Genomic DNA, 19,446 nt, shown 5'->3' with positions numbered 1-19,446 from the left:
TCTAAAGGTACCACAGTCATCGTCAGCATCACCCTCATCGCACTTGATAACTACTTAATTAACTAGAGAGAAAGTCCTTGATCGTGCTGAGAAAGCAGTTAGTCATTCAGATGATGTTCTGAGCTATGACTTGACAAAAGTTGAAAATATAATATAATATATAGATAAAAGGAATTCAGATTAATAATACTATAAAAGTATGTGTGTATGTTTTATAGTATCATACATATAGATATTTAGAGACATTCTTCCCATATTTAAGCTGAATTTAGCAGAAGTCAGTGAATGCCACTTGAAAAGCAGCTTATTTATGGTTTGCCCTTTTGATTGATCATGGACCATCAAATGTCAGATTAAATAAATCACGAGGAAGCTTCAAAGTAGCACTGACAAAATCTGGTTTATTTCTTCATAAAGCAATTCTCCAGCGTCAACCCAAACAAGAAGGAAAACAGACTTTGGGGAAGTGAATCAGTTGAGCTCCGTTATTATGCTAAGCGTGTGATGATGATTTTAATGATAATGGTAATGAATGTGCATAATCTTTTCCCATTATCAGTAAAGACGATACCCGCGCAGACAGGGGGGGAAAATGGTGTGGTTAATGTGCCATTCACAGATAAATGACTCCATGCTGGGGAACTGTTTTATGAAGAATGAAATATGTTTACAGGATGGAGTCAGATACAGTATTTTGAAGGCACATCTGACCTCTGAGTTAGAGTCAACTAAGTAATTGATTTGTATTAATTTTGTATTAAAAATCCATAGCAATTCATAAAAGGAAAAGGTTTACTGTTAATGTGCTGGAATCATAGACTTTTTCTATTGAAAATCTATATTTATATACTTGGCCTCTCAATAGGTTGGTTGTTTAAAGAATTAAAAATAACTTGTGAATCCATAAAGATTAATCTAATTTTTGTAAATCCAATTCCAAATCTAAAACAGGCTTAATCTGATCGTACCTCACGATATTGGCTGAGAAAGTCACAATTTCATTTTGCAATTTTCTCATTCAGTCTTCCAAGAAAAACAGGTTTCCTTGCCAGAACATCACATGCGTTTTCTTTCTCTCTAATCAGCTCCAAACGCTTTTAGGATTTTTTCTGCCTTCACTAAGATTGAAGTGATTACACTGTTTACAGGATTTTTTTTTTTTTTTGGCCTCTCTGTCAATATTAATTTCGCCTGCTTGTATCATCCTCATAATCAGTGGGTGATTCATGATTTTAGTGAGGAATCAGAATAGCAAAGTTAACCCTCCCACCCCCCCCCCCACCCCCAAACCTCACTCCCCGAGCACAAATATTTTGCAGTTCACCACTTTTCCTCAGCCTCCACTGCCCTCACATTTATAAAAGCTTGTGTAGCTTGTGCTAAATTGCTTTTCCCCTGGCTCCATGTCCAATGGATTCGTGCAGGTGTCAACGCAGCTTAACAGCAACCACATCAATGATGACACCATGTCAGCAACACTGCAGAATTTCAGCCATTCAGTCTGACGCTAGTTGGAAGTCACACTGCAGGACTGAGTGTATCATTAAGGCCATAATGTCTGTATTGTGTTGAACCCCCTTTTTGAGCTGCTTTGGCTTTGATGATTGTCATTTTTTAAGTTTTCAATCAACTTTATATTGTGTATTATAGGTGGTTTGGTTTGATTTCGGCCTCATGAAGCATTTTCAACTCCCTCAACAAAGATTCACATGAACGCGCTTCTCTGCAATCTCAGCGTCCACTCATTTCCTTCTAAAGCTCCCATCTCCCACTGACTCCCACACATCTGATCCTGCTTCAGCTTTCAGCCCCGCGTGGCGGTGGATCAGCCGATGTGTCGGTGCCCCTCTGGTCTCTTTTATTGTGCCATCAATTTATAAGAACTGCACTGTGAGAACATTATCTGGGGCTTATTGGCACAGCTTCACGTGGGTTAAATCAGATGATTGTTGGTGCGCCTTCCGATGAGGGGACGTGTCATGATGCTGGGGAATGATTGCAGAGGAGATGTCACCCAGTTGAGCGTCTCTACCCTCAGGTGCAAATGTGTTCCCAATTAAGAGGAACCCTGCAAGTACAGTTGAAGCAAACATTGTAATGATATGCTCAGTTGATCTGATATGATGGTGCCTCGAAAGAAACCAACTATGAATATAAAGAGTCTCAGCTTAATATTCGTGCTAAATGTGTATGCGTGAGCGTTGCAGTCTATGCGGGATATGAGGAGGAAAAAGAAAAGTTCTGCAGTTTATCTTATTTCCACTCGATTTGTGTGCGCTGCAGTCTACATTAGATAAGATTTCCTAAAGAACAAAAGCAATGCAAGATAAAAGCGTATAGTTATCTAGCAGCGGGAGGCGATATGGAGATTATAGAGATTAAGACAAAGAGTTGAGACGATAAGACGAATCTCTATTGCATGTAACTGTATATTATCACACTCTTCTTCATATGCTTGAATTCAGCTGTGCATACAGCATCACCACGACCCTGTACTCTTGGCCTCTTTCCCTTTTTATGATCCTCATAATCTATCAATTCTGCTTCTGCGTGACAATAACTAGACTTGAATGCAGCAGCGGGGCAGGTAATAGGTACAATCAGGGAATCTGGCGCAGCCGTGGCAGACATGTCTAAATCGGATTAAGCGCACTCTCTCAGATTAGTCATTTCAGGAGCCTTCCTGCGAAGAAGGGGCGCAACTGCAAGTGCAGGCGTCTCTCCTGGTCGCCTAAACTTTCCATCGAGTCGCACGCTGTTTATCTGTGGCTGCACAGGCTGGATTTACACCGCTGTGTGGGAGATGATCCTGTGGCTGTGTGTGTAAATCCTCCACAAACTGAGGGGTTTTTTGGGGAGAGTTACTTGTTATCGGTGTTTTGACAGGAGGACTGTGGTCATATTTGGTGTTTGTCAGTGGATTCTTGTGGTTTTCTTTGAGCTTCTGTAGTATATTATCCACTTCATTTCTTTTTATCTTAACAGTCTAAATGGTTGTATGTTCTTTCTTTATGTCTTATCCTAAAGTTTCAAGAAGGGTGTCAACTAAGATGTTGTTGAAGGTTTCCTTGAACCATCCATTATAAGTTGAGGTTAAGGAATTGGCATTAAGGGGCAAAACTGTTCACACATCAGTTTCCTGTTAAATATGATACAAGAGACTCAGGATGTGGGGGTCTTTGCTGGCCCAAAAGGTTAAAGGTCAAAGACCAGAGGCCTGAGACAAGATGTGGTCAACCTCTGGGTAAAGGCTCCTCTATTGAAAGAAGGGAAATTCCCAAAGGAGGGTTGGGACGGATAAATAGAGGGGTTTGTGAGACAGTAGGAGAGAGATCTCACATTGGCAGAGATGCTCCAGGATTCTGCATTTTTGACACCGTTTCTTTCTTGTAAATAAACTTCTTTTTGATTGCAAGTAAAGACGTGTCAGCGGTGATCACTTCTTCACATCAGCACCTCAAGATACCACACTTCAGTGTGAGTTTGGAGTTGGACCAGGGCAAGTAACTAAAAGGGAACATCAATTATGATAAATTATTAATTGTTGAAGTGATTTAGCAAACAATTATGGCTTCTCAAATGTAGGGATTGGCTCTTTTCCTTTGTTTTCTCTCTTGTATCGCTGTAAATTATGCATCTTAAGGTTTTGAACTGTGTTTCCTGTGATTTTATAGACTAAAACACACGAAAATTAAAAAATAATCAAAAGTGGTGGGGAAAAAAAAAACCCTGTTATAGACATCTCGAGATAATATCACACACGGATTGCAAATGGCAGGAACATTATTTGCAGTCTAGTTTGTGACCAGGACTTGTATTCATTACAGCCTTTGAAAGCAGAAAAGGAATTCAAAGTTGCAGGCAATCACTGGGTGACCTATGAGAGATGCAGCACCTCACGTCATGTGGCCGGTCTGATGAGTCACCACATAATATATTGCATGGAGCCTGATTTAGAAGATTAAATGGTTTAAGCATGGTCACTTCAGCACAGCTCATTTAAGGTTAACAGCTCTCTGCAGTGTTGATTCTGGTAATAATAATAGTAATAATTGCAGTGATGAAAGTAGTTTAACGTCTTACTTCTGTGTGCTGATGTATCGCCAGCTGTTACTTTTGAGAACAGGAACCATCCATCTCGCCGCACATCCTTCGATTTATTGAAACCACCCGTTCTGTTGAGGGATGTGAGGAGCTAGAGCCAATCCCAGAATACACTGGGTGAGAAGTGGAGGCAGCTCACAGGTCTTTTTTAAATGACCAAAAGTAACTCAGTATTTGACTCTGCACATGAATCCTAAAATGTTGAAAGACGTGGCGTCAGTCAATGACAATCAAAAGTGTTTGAGTATTGTGGTTGAAAGCTAAAAGAAGATCTCATCAAAAAGGTTTGCTAATTAACCTCTTCCTTAACTTTCAACCACATGTTGCCTCACGCTGCAGTGGATGGAGTGTTCTCAGTTGACACCAAACAAATCCCATTAAGAATCACATTGATTTCTTCTGAAGGGGCCATCTTGAAACTGTTTTTTTTTTTTTTTTTTTAATTCACTTAATTCTTACTGGGACTACTTTCTCCCAAAGAAATAGTCCCATTGAAAAGTGATGCCAGTGTGTTCTGTGCAGTGTAAACGCATGGTTGAATGTCAACAGTGACTTAAAGGACATCTTGTCTTGTGCTTGTCATTGTGGATTTCTTCTGTATTAAACCAAGATCACGACCTTTTAGGAAGAAAAAATATCTCCAGTGATTCAGCCCTTTAAAAGACTGATTGATTTCATATTGTTTCCAACTGTCGAGAGAAATGTATCAGAACCAGATTGGAATAACTATGAATTTTGAATGGATATTATGAGACCTGTCTTTGTCTTTCTCTACTCTGCGTTCTCACACTAAACCGCACTTTATTGGCCCATTATCTCCGATCAACGCATTTTGAACAAGCAATTCCAGAGTGTAAGGCGATAAAACACTCATGAATCTCCTCAGGTTATACAGAATTAATCAAGTACCATTAATGGTCCATGAGATGTAATAGGTAGAATAGGAATTTTAATCATTTTCCTTCCTACAAAGTGACCACACTTTCATATCATCCATCGTCAGTGACTCCTGGCTCCAGGTTGGTCTCAATGAAAGGGAGTTAAGATCTACTCACTATACTGGAAGAGATTGGAAACCTCTGCAATATGTTGTTCAACATAAAAGATCTCAGCTGTGGAAAGGGGGAGGGAGAAATATTGGGGGATGAGTGGAGGAAAAAAGGGAGTATTGAGGCGAGAACGGAGCAACAAGAGCGGGAAAGTGGATGCTAAAGAAGGAGCAAAAAAGGCAACAGAGGGAAATAGACAGAGAGAGACCTTTAGGTTATCTCTGCATTAGCAGACTCCTTTGTGCTTTTCTTCTTCATGCAGACGACTAATGGATGAGATAGAGTGAGTCAGAGCTTTGTCAGAGACGAGCACAGAGCTTTTCTTCTCCCCCCCACTCACATTCATGACACCTTGGCCCCCTCTCCACCCTTCATTAAAGCTGCTAATGCTAATTTATCCCACCATTAGCTTCATTAATACACTTCACTTTGGGACTTTTTGCACCGTGTGCCGGCTCCTCGAACTCCACTCTCATGCGTTCATTTGTTCGCTTTCGCTAGAATAACAAAAAGCTCTTTTCATATTCGGCACTGTAGGAAAAAAAAAAAAGTATTTTTATTAAAAAGCAAGACTCTCACTTGTGTTATTTATATTTTCTTTGTGCTCTCTCCTTGAGTTGGAAAAGCAATTCCCTCCCCTGAATATTTAAAAGCAATATATTTATGACAACAAATGCTGCACAAAAAATAAATAAATAATTTAAAAATACAGATGAAAGATCCTCCTTACTTATTTAACAAAAAGAAAAAGATAACGCCCCCTTTTCTGACACCCCCACCACCTCTAATAATTTTCATACAGTCCCTTGGGAGACAGCAAACAGGTGGAGCCTTACTCCTATTTTCCTTCTCTTATGTATTTCAGGCCATGACAAAAAAATGTAGTCAGAATACAAAAGCAAATGCATGAGATAAGTGGCCCTTTCATGAATCCTCTGATTGCTTCCTGTTTGATTCAAAGGGAAAAATATTCCCTCTTGAAAACACTTTTATGGTCTTAGTTAACTCTAATGGAAGCACAAAACAGTATATTTGTTTTGGAAAAGAGTGGATAAAAGCATTCATTTGTGGATTGCAGATGGAAAGACTCATCTAAAAGTAGAGGGCTCTTTGCTGTGGTCCAATCTATTTTTTGCTTTCATGCCAGCGTTCCTTCAGAAGGGCAAGGTTGTTTATATTTATAAATGGCAAAGATCTATTTTTAAATGCAACTCTTCCTGCAATGAGTTCTCAGGCTCCTGGATGAATTATCCTGTCTTGGTTCCCCTGGGGGAAAGCCCGGTGTAAAGCGGGCGTCCCTCCCCAGCGATCGTGACTTTGTCTGTGTACACTACATCATACAACCGCCCCCTGCACCCGGGCAACCGCCTGCACCCGGGCAACCGCCTGCTCTGTCACACAGATTATGCAAATGATATGACACGTTACAAAAAAAAAAAAAAAAGTACGCAGATTCATAGGCAAAGGGGAAATGGCTGAAATGGACCTGTGGCAATATCAAGACGGAGAAGTGAATCATTACTGAGATAAAGCAGAGACAGGAGTGTGTAGCTTCATGGCTCAAAGTGTCACACAGATTCAATTTGAAGTTATTGAGATGTGGGAAAGCTGTGACTCTTTTCTGGCTCTTGGTTGTGAGGAGGTCCTTGGGATGGTGACAGGCCAATTTGGTAATCCTACAGCAAGCAGATGAAAGTATGATAGCAAAACAATTACAGACTGTTCCTGCCTCATCTCATCTTGGCTGTAGAACGACTTTGAGTCATCCGTAAGTGTTTGCTCAGCCAATGTGCCCAAAGGTATTTCCATTAAAGGAAGACTTTCTATTACAAATTTATTAGTAATTTTTTAACATTTCAACATTAAGTCTGTGGTTTCTTACCTTTGTGAGACCTTTGACATTGTTTTAGTGAAGTAAGAAAGTACATTTTTAGTAATATTACTTTTTTTATTCTGCTACCATGAGCACAAAGAGAGAGAGAGAGCTCCCAATGGATTCTATAGAATTGATGACATATATCAAAGTATTGCATTTAGGCTTTGCAGCCTGCAGCCAGTCCTCTGACTCTGTGTTGCTGTGTTTAAGCCTTGAGCTATATGTAATCTCAACATGCTAACATGAACTTCCTGATGTTTACCACGTATGTCAGCACCATCTTAGTGCAGCACGTTAGCATGGGACATGGATGTGAGTAACAAATTTCAAGATAAGGCCATTCAGTTGTTGTTGAGACGAGCTACAGTGTGAACCTCATGGTGGCAGTAGTGAGGGGATCGCCACAGACATCAGGATTTATCATCTGGGAACCATGACTGCACAAGATTTCCACGGGAATCCATCCAATCGGTTTGGAAATATTTCCGTCTGGACCAAAGCATGGTTACAAATATAGCATGCAAACATTAATATATCAGTCTAAGATGTCTCCATTCGTGTATACCAACTGACCCACACCTGACAAACCCTGACAGTCATGACTTAAAACTCTTTTTATTAGCGGTTATCAAGAACCAAACTCTCCTCAACACTTGACTTGTATGTTTTTGCTCTCGCTGAATAACCAGCGTTAGCATTAACAGCTGGTTACTTACCAGTCTAGAAGAAACTTTATTCCTTTACTCACTAAGAGCTGCCTCCAGAGGCGGGAAGCAGTGGCAATGTTAACTGTTGTTTTGGCTTCTTTTTCTATCACTTCTTTTGTAAGTCCAGTTGCCCTCGATTCAACTCTTCTTGGATACAGCTAAGTGCATCAACAAATCTGCAGGCTAATTAAAGATAATTGATAAATGCAACTTAACTCACAACGGAAATTTGGTAACAGTCCTTTATAAATTGAAAAGCTCCATTGCTTTAAAAAATTAGGATCAGATGCAACTAATTTGAAAGGTTTATCTAATACATGTGTGGTTTGTCTCTTCTGTGAAGTAAATCAAATACAGAGAAACTAACACTTGGAAGTACTGATGAACTGTTTTGTAAGATTGTAAATAACAGTCAGAGCTTTCCACAGCCTCATGAGGATATATATTATATATTTCTGGCTTTATGTCTGTCTGTCTTTATATGTTGTGGGCGCCTCAGATACTGTCTGATACCGTCCCCATATTGTTTAGCCAAAGGCCGTAATCACAATATTCTAATTGGAACATCTGAATGTGTCAAAGTGAACAAATGGACGCTCATTGTCTAATTACAAAGCTCTGAGAGCATGACATTGCACAACTTCCCTCAATAATAACAGTGTTGACAAAAAGCTCGGAGTGGCTCTGAATGTCTGTTTATGTTAATACACTCTGGTACAGCATTTTTAATTAATGAAAGCCACGTCTTTGTGTCGCTGGAGCGTATTCAGGGCCTTCGCCATCACTTGCATTCTGCTGGTTTACTCATTTGTTTAACTTACTCAGTAAAGGCCACTTAAGGGAGAACATAACAATATCAAATGGGCTTAGTCAGCAGGCTAGCAAATGATCACTGCACAAAAAATCTCAGCAAAGCAAACAAACAGGTCCCTCCTAATGATTTCCCATAAAGCCATTTATATATTTGTAAATGGGCCAGTCACACAGGACCTGGTTCATATGCTATTGACTATGAGTGGTAATGTGGTGCAGTTGTAAAGCAGCATGGTCACGCTGTGCTAGTTTTTACAGATTTATTTAGCTTTACTTCAATGCACCCATCAATACGACCCCCGCTCCATTTACTCTCAAAGATTTTTATTCACTCTCATCAATACCTCGTCCTTACTGTGGGATTATTGTGTTGTTATCCGTGACTTCTGCCACTCGTCTCCGTCTCTGTCTTCAAACATCGAGTGTGAATTCCTCTTGGACCAGATGGGAGCTTGTGTGAGTCAACGAGACACTCACAGCATTTTTCATCTTAAATGTTAAATAATATTCGATGCAGAAACTCGTAAATGCAGATTCATTTACAAATGAACCATTTTTTTTATCCAACTTTCTTCTTTCCTAAGTTTTTGCTGTTATTAGAAATCCACACCTGACCTGAGCATTATGGCCTCTAGTTTTGATTCCAGTGATGTGCTGTCATTTTAATTCAGAACTGATATTCAACATATCCTTTTGAACAGCACCAACTAATACTTCTATTGATAGCATACAATGTACAGTAGTCCTACTACTATTTAAATTATTTCTAGTATGCTTATCATCTTAAAATCTATAGAAGACATCACACACAACTATTTTAACATGTTCAAAATCAGAAAGGAATAAAAAAGTTTTAAAGTAAATTTAGAAAATTTAGCCATTGAGATTAAAAATGCCTCCATGATAAGTGTCCATAAAGAGTTATATACAATAACATGTACTTGTGCTTTAGTTTGATTTACGTAATGTTCAGGAGGCATTGCCCAACAGTGAATAGTAATATGTTGGCTGCATATACAGTGTATGTACAAAAAGGCAATTCTTTGTTTTATGGGCCCAATAATTTCCTTATATTGTCTTTGTAAGTTTCTTGTCAAGAACGATGTAAATACTGGGACGGTAGAGACAAAGTTCTGATGACGTGATGACGATTTGGAAATCAGCTGCTGTAAATGAAATCCATGTAAATATTCAGCCATATTAATTTGTTATTGGAAACTTTATTGTATATATGTCGAACTGAGGTAACACGTGTTGTTTTTCCTTTTAATTAGCAACAACTTTCACAGTTTTTCTCCAGGGACTCTCCTTTGATTTTATAGTTAAATATCAGTTCTTTTTTAAAAGAAATTACAGGAAGTATTAGCAATTAGCTAAGATCTAAAATAGTTTCCTGAAAGCATTTATGGCAAGAAGAGCAACAAAGAATTCCTAAATCAGACTAAGGCTTTGAGACCATTACTGCTCATGAAATAAATGAATAGGTTACCATGAATGGGAATAGCTATGTTTTTACAACCTGTCACTGGGGAAAGGTGCAGCGCGCTGTAGATACGTCAGGGAAAATTCAATTAGGGCATTCTTTAAAGCTGCTGTAATCAATATTTTATTATATCAATACATTATTATATTAATAATAAAGAGGATTAACTTGAATCTGTAGTTTCCTTCAGCTGCACGGAGGATTTTTGGATCTTTCTGCTCATTGTTTTGGATTTTCGGCGCACACCTTTTTAATGTTTTGGTTCATCCTCAACGCTCTCAGGATCATTTTCAGGCGCAGCATTTTATGTGTTCATGTGTTTACGCTACCTGCCCAGCAACAAACAGCAAGACACACAGTGTCAGCAACAAGCAAGTGAACGTAGTGGAGCATTTAGCTGCTAAAGAGCCAGATATTTCCCTCAGGAGTTGATAGCTAAAACTAAAAGGGAGAGTGAATACTTTGATTTGTGTGGCGGACAGAAACACGCCTCCAAAGGAACGCTAACATTGTTGTGTAACTGATGCATGTGTAAATTAGCTGCTCCCAAACGGCCAAAAATCAGTCAATTCAATTTTAAGTGACTCAAGTGGTGAAGGGTGAATCATAATTGTTAATAAAAGGAATCAACTTCCTAAACTCCCATAATTTAGTGAGCACAAGATAAAGCAAACAAGTATGAGGCTACACCTTGGCCTTGTCTTGGTTCATAAACCTGCAGGAGCCGTCGCAAATGTTTCTGTTGTGGCAGCAGAAGCAATCTATGATGATCTGAGTGGCTTCGTTATCTCAGTGTTATTGGATGATACAGCGGTGGGTGTTCGGATTGATGGGGGTCAGGGAGTGGAGGTCAAGCAACAAACTCTGAGCACCTGGTTCACAAATTTGTCGCCAGAGCCGGAGGCACCGGGGATCCTCTGGAGTTTATTCATCCCTCCAGTTATCTTCCTCCAGCTTACACACACATCTCCTTCGTCATATCTCCACAATGTCAGGTGTTACAGTCTAAACATTTCTTCACCTCAGGTGTCTTGGTTGGAGTTAACACTAATACCTGTCCTTCTCCCTTCTTACCTTTTCTATTTCAATTTTTTTTTCCTATTTCTATTTCAAATTGTTGCTTGAGGGTTCTTGCAGCCACAGACCACGGCCCGTGTTGTGTTTTAAAGCTAATCGCTGCAATCACAGATCAATACTTTTAAATCTTTAAACCTGCGCTGTATGATTTCATCTGTGATCCAACCCTGCAGCTTAGAGAGGCCGCTTCCTGCCCACTGGAAAATACCCATTTTCTAATTCATTGCCTCGGGTTGTGCTCTCTCTCCGTCCCACCTACATTGTCCATCTCCTGAAGTTGGCTGAACACTCTCCCACCACCGACGCTCTGCCTGACCGCCTGAATCCAGCTAATCAACCCTATAAATCGGAATTGACGCAATGTTCCTGTTACTCTGTCTGCTCTCTCCCTGTAGACTGGACCCACATCCCATAGGCTCTATTTCCCAGATCCTCCCGCTGTTGAACCCTGACTCGTGTTTTCTACCTGCTGGGCTCCTGTTTGTCTCTGCCTGTCTGGGTGTGCTGAGCGATGAAGATCCCTCTGTGGTGCCTGGTGGTTCTGCTGGCATGTCTCTTCACCCCTGGACGCAGTGACTGCCAGGGGGAGTGTGTGGCCTGCGGTCTGCTCATGCAGCAGCAGCAGCAGCAACAGCTGCAGCAAGCCTTCAACACCATGGTGAGTACGTGTGTGTGTGTGTGTCACTGTTAGTCATTGTGAGTCTCTGTTGATAAAAGCTTCTGTTAAATACCTTGTCAAAGCTGTAGTGTGCGTGGGTACAGCTGCAACAAGCCCCAACACCTTTACAGAGGTGTGTTTGTGATTGTTAATACAGGAGCAGAGGGCAGTGTGATTATTGTGTTTTTCCCATGCAGTGATTTTTATTTCAAGATTAATTTAAGAAACATTTAAAAACACAGGAAGAAGAAGAAACATTAAAGATTTTGCACTGCTCTAGGTCAGAAATAAAATTTAAGTCAATTTGTGTATCTCTGTACAAAAGGTCAGATTTCATTGACTTGTAACCTGTCCATTGAAGCATGTGTTCAAGTGACACAGGTGGATCTGATCTGCTCATCAGAGACTCGTCCAAGTGACACATTCAGCCACCTGTTATAAATAAGGCTGCACCTCAAGTTCCCAGCAGGTCATTGTTCACTAAGTTGCATTGTGATATAATGAGTGAAATAAGTGGGACGAGGGGCTTTCTTAGTGTTAGTGTGAAATTAAAATTTGGCCAGTTGATGGCGCCAGAGGAAAACTCAGGGGATCACCAAAGTTTTTACAAATAAACAAAATTAAAAAAAGGAAGACAGAGGTATCAGTTCAATTTTGTGCAACTCCATCTTGTAGATCTCGAGACGTTTTACTTAAAAAACAAAGATATTAATCTCCTGGTGGAACTCAAGGAAAAGTCTGAAGGTCACCAACGTCAGTAATCTTCGTCCTCTGGTGATCATGAACGTCTGTGCAAAGTTTCGTGACAATCCATCTAATTGTGTTGAGTTATTTTCAGCCTGACAGCTAACCTGGATATAGCTTCACATTTAACAGATCATGATCATTTCTTACCCAAAATTACTAGAACCGTACCCAATAGAATAGACCACAATGAATAAAAAAGTGAACCCTCTAGTAAGTTACACCTGTTGTGTAGTGGCTATAAATCAGTGAGGAACCCTTTAGGACTGAAGGGAGTTGAGCTAAAACAAACAAACAACCAAAAATACAAAGAGTTCTTCAACAGTTGACTGTTTGGAGATACATGGTTCCACCTGGAAGGAAATGCCTTATTTTATTATTTGCATGTTTAAGTATCCACTAGCGCTTGTGCAGTGCTTCGTGACCAACATGCGATAGCAGCCTCTGCACTGAGAGATTGCGATTGCTCTCTGAACTCAAACTAAAACTTCAGCGCAGCACACAATCTCATTTCCAAACAGCCAGAGACACATCAGCTGGTAAAAATAGTCTGTGGGCGTCCATGAATAACTATAGGACGGCTAATTTAGCTGATAATGATGCAGAGAAAGACAGCTGGGACCTTTTTGGAAGTTGTAATAGAACTATGTAATTGACTGCTGTGCAGTATCATCAGCCCAGGCTTACATCGGTGACTGACACATTTTATCAGCTCCTCATTGTGTTAGCCGCCTTCCCATTGAGCCACAGATGGAATCCACTGAGCAATTCCATTGTTTCCAGCCCAGACCGAAAGTGTGTGTGCATGTGTGTGTGTGTGTGTGAGGCCGCCAGTGTTTATTATAATGTCAGGACCCATTGATTTATTCATGCAGGACCACACACCTGTGCATGCGTCCATACACACACATTAACACACAGACATATGACATTGACCGTCCTCTGACTACATTCATTGCATAACGCCATTCTTAAATACATATGACAGGTTTTGTTTGCGTTTGTGCTAATTATCTGTGCTGTGGCTGTTGTCTTTTGTAGTTCTGTGTTTCTGTAGCATTTGGCCAGGTGTGTGGAGGTGAGACAGTAAGCAGGGTTTGAGCTTCTCTTTTTGTGTGTATAACGCTCATATACCTTCAGTGTCTCGCCCCTTTCTATGACAGCCAGCTCTTTACACTGCATCTTCGTCTTGCTGCTTCCTTTTGGTTAATTCTTCATGTGTGGGCTGCAGTCAGTGCCTTCGGTCAGACACACTCCCAGCTTGTCTTGTGACGTATTAATCAACTCGATCACCAGACGAAAACATCCTTGTTGGAAATCTTTTCCACATTTTCGAAATACCCGCTTTCCAAAGTATCTGTACAACTACATTAACGTTAAGGTCGGGAGAAAGTTTATGGTCACAGCAAATTCACTAGTGGCCTTTACCTCACCTGATCTGTTCACCCTCCAGATTTATGTCTGTAAGTGAGAACTTTTCAGGTCAATTTTTATTTATGTAGCGCCAAATCACAGCTGAAATTATCTCAAGGCATTTTTCAAATAGAGCACTCTTTATAACATTGATTACAGAGACCCAACGATTCCCACCATGAGCAACAGTGGCAAGGAAGAAGTTCCTTTTAAGAGGCAGAAACCTCGAGCAGAACCGGACCCAGGGTGGGTTGAGAGAGAGTGAGAGACAGTGAGAGAGAGTGAGAGAGCTAATGTAACAACAAGCTAAACCTGATTCAGACCTTAACGTTGAATTTAAAGACAAACTCTGACCTACCTCCTAATAAAATTAAAACCTTTGAAGCAACCTCACCCATTTTTTTTTAAATCTTCTGGTCCTCACAAGCCTATAAATACATGGCTGCGTGCACCCCCCCCCACCCCCCACCCCCCACCCCACACACACACACACATCTGCTCTCACTCATAAACTCCTTTAGATTGCTCCATTGATCTGACGTGGAGAATCCCCTGGTGTGCTCATTTCATTTACGATGGATAATTAATTTCCGTTGATAGATTCACAGCGGAACTCCCTCTTCTCACTTTCCTTTCATGTGAGCAGGTTTTCCGATAACAATGCAATTTATCTAATTTGAGCGAGATTTGACGAGTAAATGAGATTTGCTTCTTAACTCCAACTAAAATTTAAGTTGGAGGGCTCTGTCAGAGGAAAAAACAAATGCACTGTGTTTCTACATTTACGGGTATAAAATGACCTTATTTTGAGTAAGTCAGCAGGTTAAAAATATCAGCAAAATTATTCCCAGTTAGTCGAAAATCAAAGACTGAAAAATGTCGCTAAAAAAAGAAACTTTTTTATTAACAAAAATGCACTTCAAAACTTCGAATATGTCCTTACCTCCATACTGGTGAGCAAGCAGTGAGTGTTCTGGCCTGAAGCCAAACTGTCAGGTGTGATGATAATAAGACAGGAAGGTCATTAAAACTGCACAGTGAGTCAGTGATTCAGCATTAACAAAGTTCATTCTATATAAAAAAGTTCAATTCCAAATCATTATATGTCATTTTAAGAGCAAAAACATCATCACCTGAAGTTGAAGGGGCCAATCAGGAAGGAAAATGTCATCATTTTGTCAGCAAAGGACATCATTTTGCTGCTGTCCTTCAAACTGATTTGTAATTTTCTTCCAGTTTTGTGCTGTCAATCATTTTTGCAGATGTAGACGTCACATTTATCAAATGATGGACACGTTGGCACATAACTTTCCATATACGCTGAACACAGCAGTCCCATTAATGGCATTCCCTAAACGAAATGCTGACCATGGGCAATATATTAATGATTAATATTAAACGGGCACTCAAGTTCTAGATGCAAACATCTCTTGTTAGATATAAATAAGTATATCCTTATAGTCGGTGACTCAGTTGTTTCCCATTGTGTTGTAAGTTTTTTACCCTCACCTATGCTCAGGAAGTGGGCAATGGTACATTTTACAGCTGCATCATTATATTTATATGAGTAATAGGTCAAATGTCTTTATGTACCCTGCCAACTTTAGATTCACTTACAGCTGTAGCAGGCAGCTATTTTCAGTAAAAAAGCTCCAGTAAATTCACTGTATGCTACTTGCCCTGCAGCAAATAAAGTTAGGAATTAGCTGCTGAACACAGGAAGAGTTTAGGAAGCTAGTTATCTCTCAAGAATTGGTGAACACCAAAGGAAAACTAAAAGAAGAATGAATATTGCACTTATATTCATCAGGTTGACAGAAGCACGACTCTAAACGAATGCTAATGCTAATGTTACATGTCTGCTGGATGTGTAAAACGGCCAGCTAGCTTGCTAACAGGTTAGCCGTGTCAACGTTACAGGGTCATAATCTGTGTTATTTGTCAGTTGTAACCCTACGCGGATGTAAAAACTGATCAAATATGCAGCTTTAAGCATCTACAGTATATTTAACTATGTGAACAATGATGTCAAGCTGCTAGCTTGTAACAGTTAGCATCCTTCATTTTGTGACCTGCAAATTATGGGTCAATGTCTTCCTTTGTGTGGCCGTAATGAGATATTGGACCCAATACTGTCAAATTAAACACCACCAGGCTCAGCAGCTTAACTCAAGAGCAGGTCAATCTATGAATAAGGTCTTCAATTACCTCTCACTTCTTAGACCTGGTTGCCACTTAAAACTATCTACTGATGCCATGGCTAAAAACTGTCAACACCACCACAAGTAAACAAAAATAATGGGACTTTGACCAGAATTTAAAATTTCTAATCATTCCTCAAATGAATCCTTGTATACACTACATTAACAGATCCCTCTTTCTCCTCTGTTTGCAGGTGTGTTTGTTGGAGTGTGAGGGTCATGTCTCCTCCTCGCTCACATGGGAGGTGTGTAAACGTGCTGTGAAAATGTCGCGCCATCCGATGTTTCCTGAGGGAGGCGCTCTGCTCAAGAGAACAGGAGAGGAGCTGGAGCTGACCTCTCTTGACCTGAACTCTGACAGTGAACTGCTGCAGTCTGCAGCCGCAGAGCGTCTCCAGGAGGGGGATCGGGATGAGACACCACTCGAGCAGCGCAGTGTCCAGTATGACTCATCACTGCTGGAAACCTCTGAGGAGGGGGAGGGCCTGCAGGGCCTGGATCTCAGTCTGCTGGATGAAGAGATGAAGCCGAGGGAGGAGAGGAATGCGGAGAGTGACAGCCAGCTAGGAGGGGAAGAGGGTGACACCTCAGAGTCTGTCACCTTATCCAAACGCTTTGGTGGCTTTCAGAGAGGGCGCCATGGGTACAGGAAGCTCATTGGCTCACCCATGAGGCCCTTACAAAAGCGCTACGGCGGCTTCATAGGCGTCCGGAAATCTGCCCGCAAATGGAACAGTCAGAAACGGGTGAACCAGCTGCTCAGGCAGTACCTGGGCATGAGGAGCAGCCGCAGCGGCAGGCTCAACAGCATCCCCGTAACTCGGGTTTGGAGGCAAAACAAACTGTAACGTGTTTCTGTTGCTCTCACAGTATCCTGCCCCAGTTACCTCAACCAATCAATCATGTTTTCAGCAGCTCACGCCAGTTTTGAACTGTGACGTCGTCATCGTCATCGGATGAACAGACTCCGCCATCTCGCTGCACCTCTCTTCGTGTCTCTAAGTAACAAGGAATGTTTTGACCGTGATGTCCTTCTTATTAAGCATATTTACATGCCATTCTGTGAAATAAAAGAATTAGAGAAGTGCAATTGAATATATTTTTGTGTGTTGGTATAATAAAAGGGGCCAAAATGAGATTGGAAAACTGGTTCACTGCAAGGTTTTTCAGACCTGAGGGTGTGACATTTAAAAAAATCATGTTGACTGCACTTTCATGCCTGTGTGGATGGGACTTTTAATTACGGCTTCAGCAGTTGTTGTTTGTTTTTTGCACTCTGTAGTTTGTCTTATGAGGGGCGATAACTGATGTCCAGCTCTCATGAAATGGACGTATGTTTCAATATGTAGGCGTCCCCTTTTAAAACAAATCATGTTGGACAGGTCTGTAACTGCTAAGCTTCCCACATGTCAGAGCAGACACAAATAGTAAAAGCAAATTGGAAGTGGACCAGCACTGTGCTTTTAAGATGGTTCATTCAGATGTAAATACGGTGACAGTGGGATTGCTGGAGCACAAACTGTTTATTACTGGTATGAGAATCCAATTTTCTGCTAAAGGCACTTAATTAATTTAACACAAAGGATGTAAAATTGGTTTTCTGGACTCAAACTCACCAAAATTCTGCGTCTCCTCAAAAAAAACAAAGAGCCGTGTTGCCATTGCTTCATTCTGAGTATTGACACAAAAAAGAAAAGTCTTTTTCCTGTCTATTGCTTTCTGATTTTGGCCATTAAGTGGAAGTTGTCAATACAAACCTTGCAAGTGATGAGTTTCTCTTGAGGAAATGAGCAGCAGGTTGACAGGTTTCCTTATGTTCCTCTCAGTGGAACAATACTGTCCTCTAGTGTCTGAGGAACAAACATGTTGCCCTTGGATACTGACTTGGGATCAGAAATTAGAAATTAGCATGGCTGATATGGCTCATACTTAACTTACCTGTCCATCACAGTCAAACAAAGACATCAGAAGAAAAAGTATTGGTAGTTTCTGAATGACACCTCATAGTTCATCATATTTTCCAACCATCTAAGAAACTGTATGAAATTATTGTGGTGTGGTGGGGAGGGGGGCTGAACCTTGTTTTAGAAAAGCAGCATTACTCCCCCTTAAAAATTCCTAAAAAATCTAAATATAGATTAATAAATATAAATTGGCACAATTAATTTCACTACTGATAACTAAAAGAACAAAAGCATTCAGAACTGTAAGTGAATTAAACACTGAAATTTAAAGTGAAACAGTTTTTATCTTTTAAATCAAATTCTTAGATATGATTGGATCGCTCAGAGGTGGGTGTGGCTTAGTGGATGTGGTGACGGGACACAGAGCTGCTTTCACAGTTTTACCTGATGAAATCCAACCACACACCTGGCTCCTGTATGATATTGCTCTGCTAGCGACTCACTAGCTAATACAGTATTATCCGATTGTTGGGACTAGCTAGCCAACCCAATATTTGATTGGATGAATTTATATTATATTAGTATTGGAATTGTAAATTGCCTAATATTGTGACAAACCACACAATGTTAAATATTAATGCTGCTTGATTTTTAAAGAGCTGCTTAAAAATGTTATTACTGTCACTAAATGAATAAAATAGGTTCAATTCTGACCGTCCTTCCCCTCCAATAACTTTCATACAGTCCCTGACTTTCCCTGTAATTACAGAAAGGAGGGAGCAATAATTTACAGAGTTGCTAAGGTGGAACTCAGAAGTAAAAGGAAACTAATCCCCAGTCAGTTCTCAAACATTAAACATCTGCAGAGCTGTTCACGTCACTTTGCACTTAAGTGCATGAATCTGGAAACTTCCAGGGTCATTGGGTGTGTACTGCACCGTAGGATGGGAAAGGAGGTCTGTTAATGACACAAGCCCCGAAAACCATCTTAATGGACCATTGAAGAACGGAGGAATAGGATGAACTGTGCATGTCAACTATGGTCAGTATTATCCAGAAAAGGTTGTTTCTGCTTGGGTGAAAAAAATATGGTCATTTGTTCTGTCGTCAGGATATTTAAGTAGGTCACAACCATTCATTTGCATCTTAATAGTGTTAACTAGTGTTTGATTAAGAGATGTAATAATGTATGCATATGAGTGTGTGGGTGATTGCAGAGTGTGTGTGGGTGTGTGTGTGTGTGTGTGTGCGCACGTGCATGTGTGTGTGCTTGTGCGGTTCACTGTCGACCTCGACACAAAAAAAATGAATTTGTGAATACAGTGTACATTTCAGACATTTCTAACATTAAACCATTGTTCTGAGTCTTCATACAAAATGTGTATAGAGAAAACTACAATAAAATAGTTTGCTATTT

General features: G+C 40.4%; 1 protein-coding gene across 3 annotated transcripts in view; it reads left to right on the top strand.

Moving 5' to 3' along the window:
• Positions 1–19,446, top strand: part of LOC130187326 (proenkephalin-A-like) — a 25,867-nt gene extending 6,421 nt beyond the window's left edge. For all 3 annotated transcript variants that reach the window (XM_056404816.1, XM_056404815.1, XM_056404817.1), the window contains 2 exons: positions 11,505–11,767; positions 16,320–19,446. In XM_056404816.1, coding sequence (XP_056260791.1) covers positions 11,621–11,767; positions 16,320–16,973 — 801 coding nt within the window. In that variant the 5' untranslated portion in view covers positions 11,505–11,620 and the 3' untranslated portion in view covers positions 16,974–19,446. The remainder of the gene's footprint in view (positions 1–11,504; positions 11,768–16,319) is intronic.

This window comes from Seriola aureovittata, chromosome 19 (assembly GCF_021018895.1).
Source record: "Seriola aureovittata isolate HTS-2021-v1 ecotype China chromosome 19, ASM2101889v1, whole genome shotgun sequence".
Taxonomy (NCBI): Eukaryota; Metazoa; Chordata; class Actinopteri; order Carangiformes; family Carangidae; genus Seriola; species Seriola aureovittata.
This window is presented reverse-complemented; position numbering and strand designations above follow the sequence as displayed.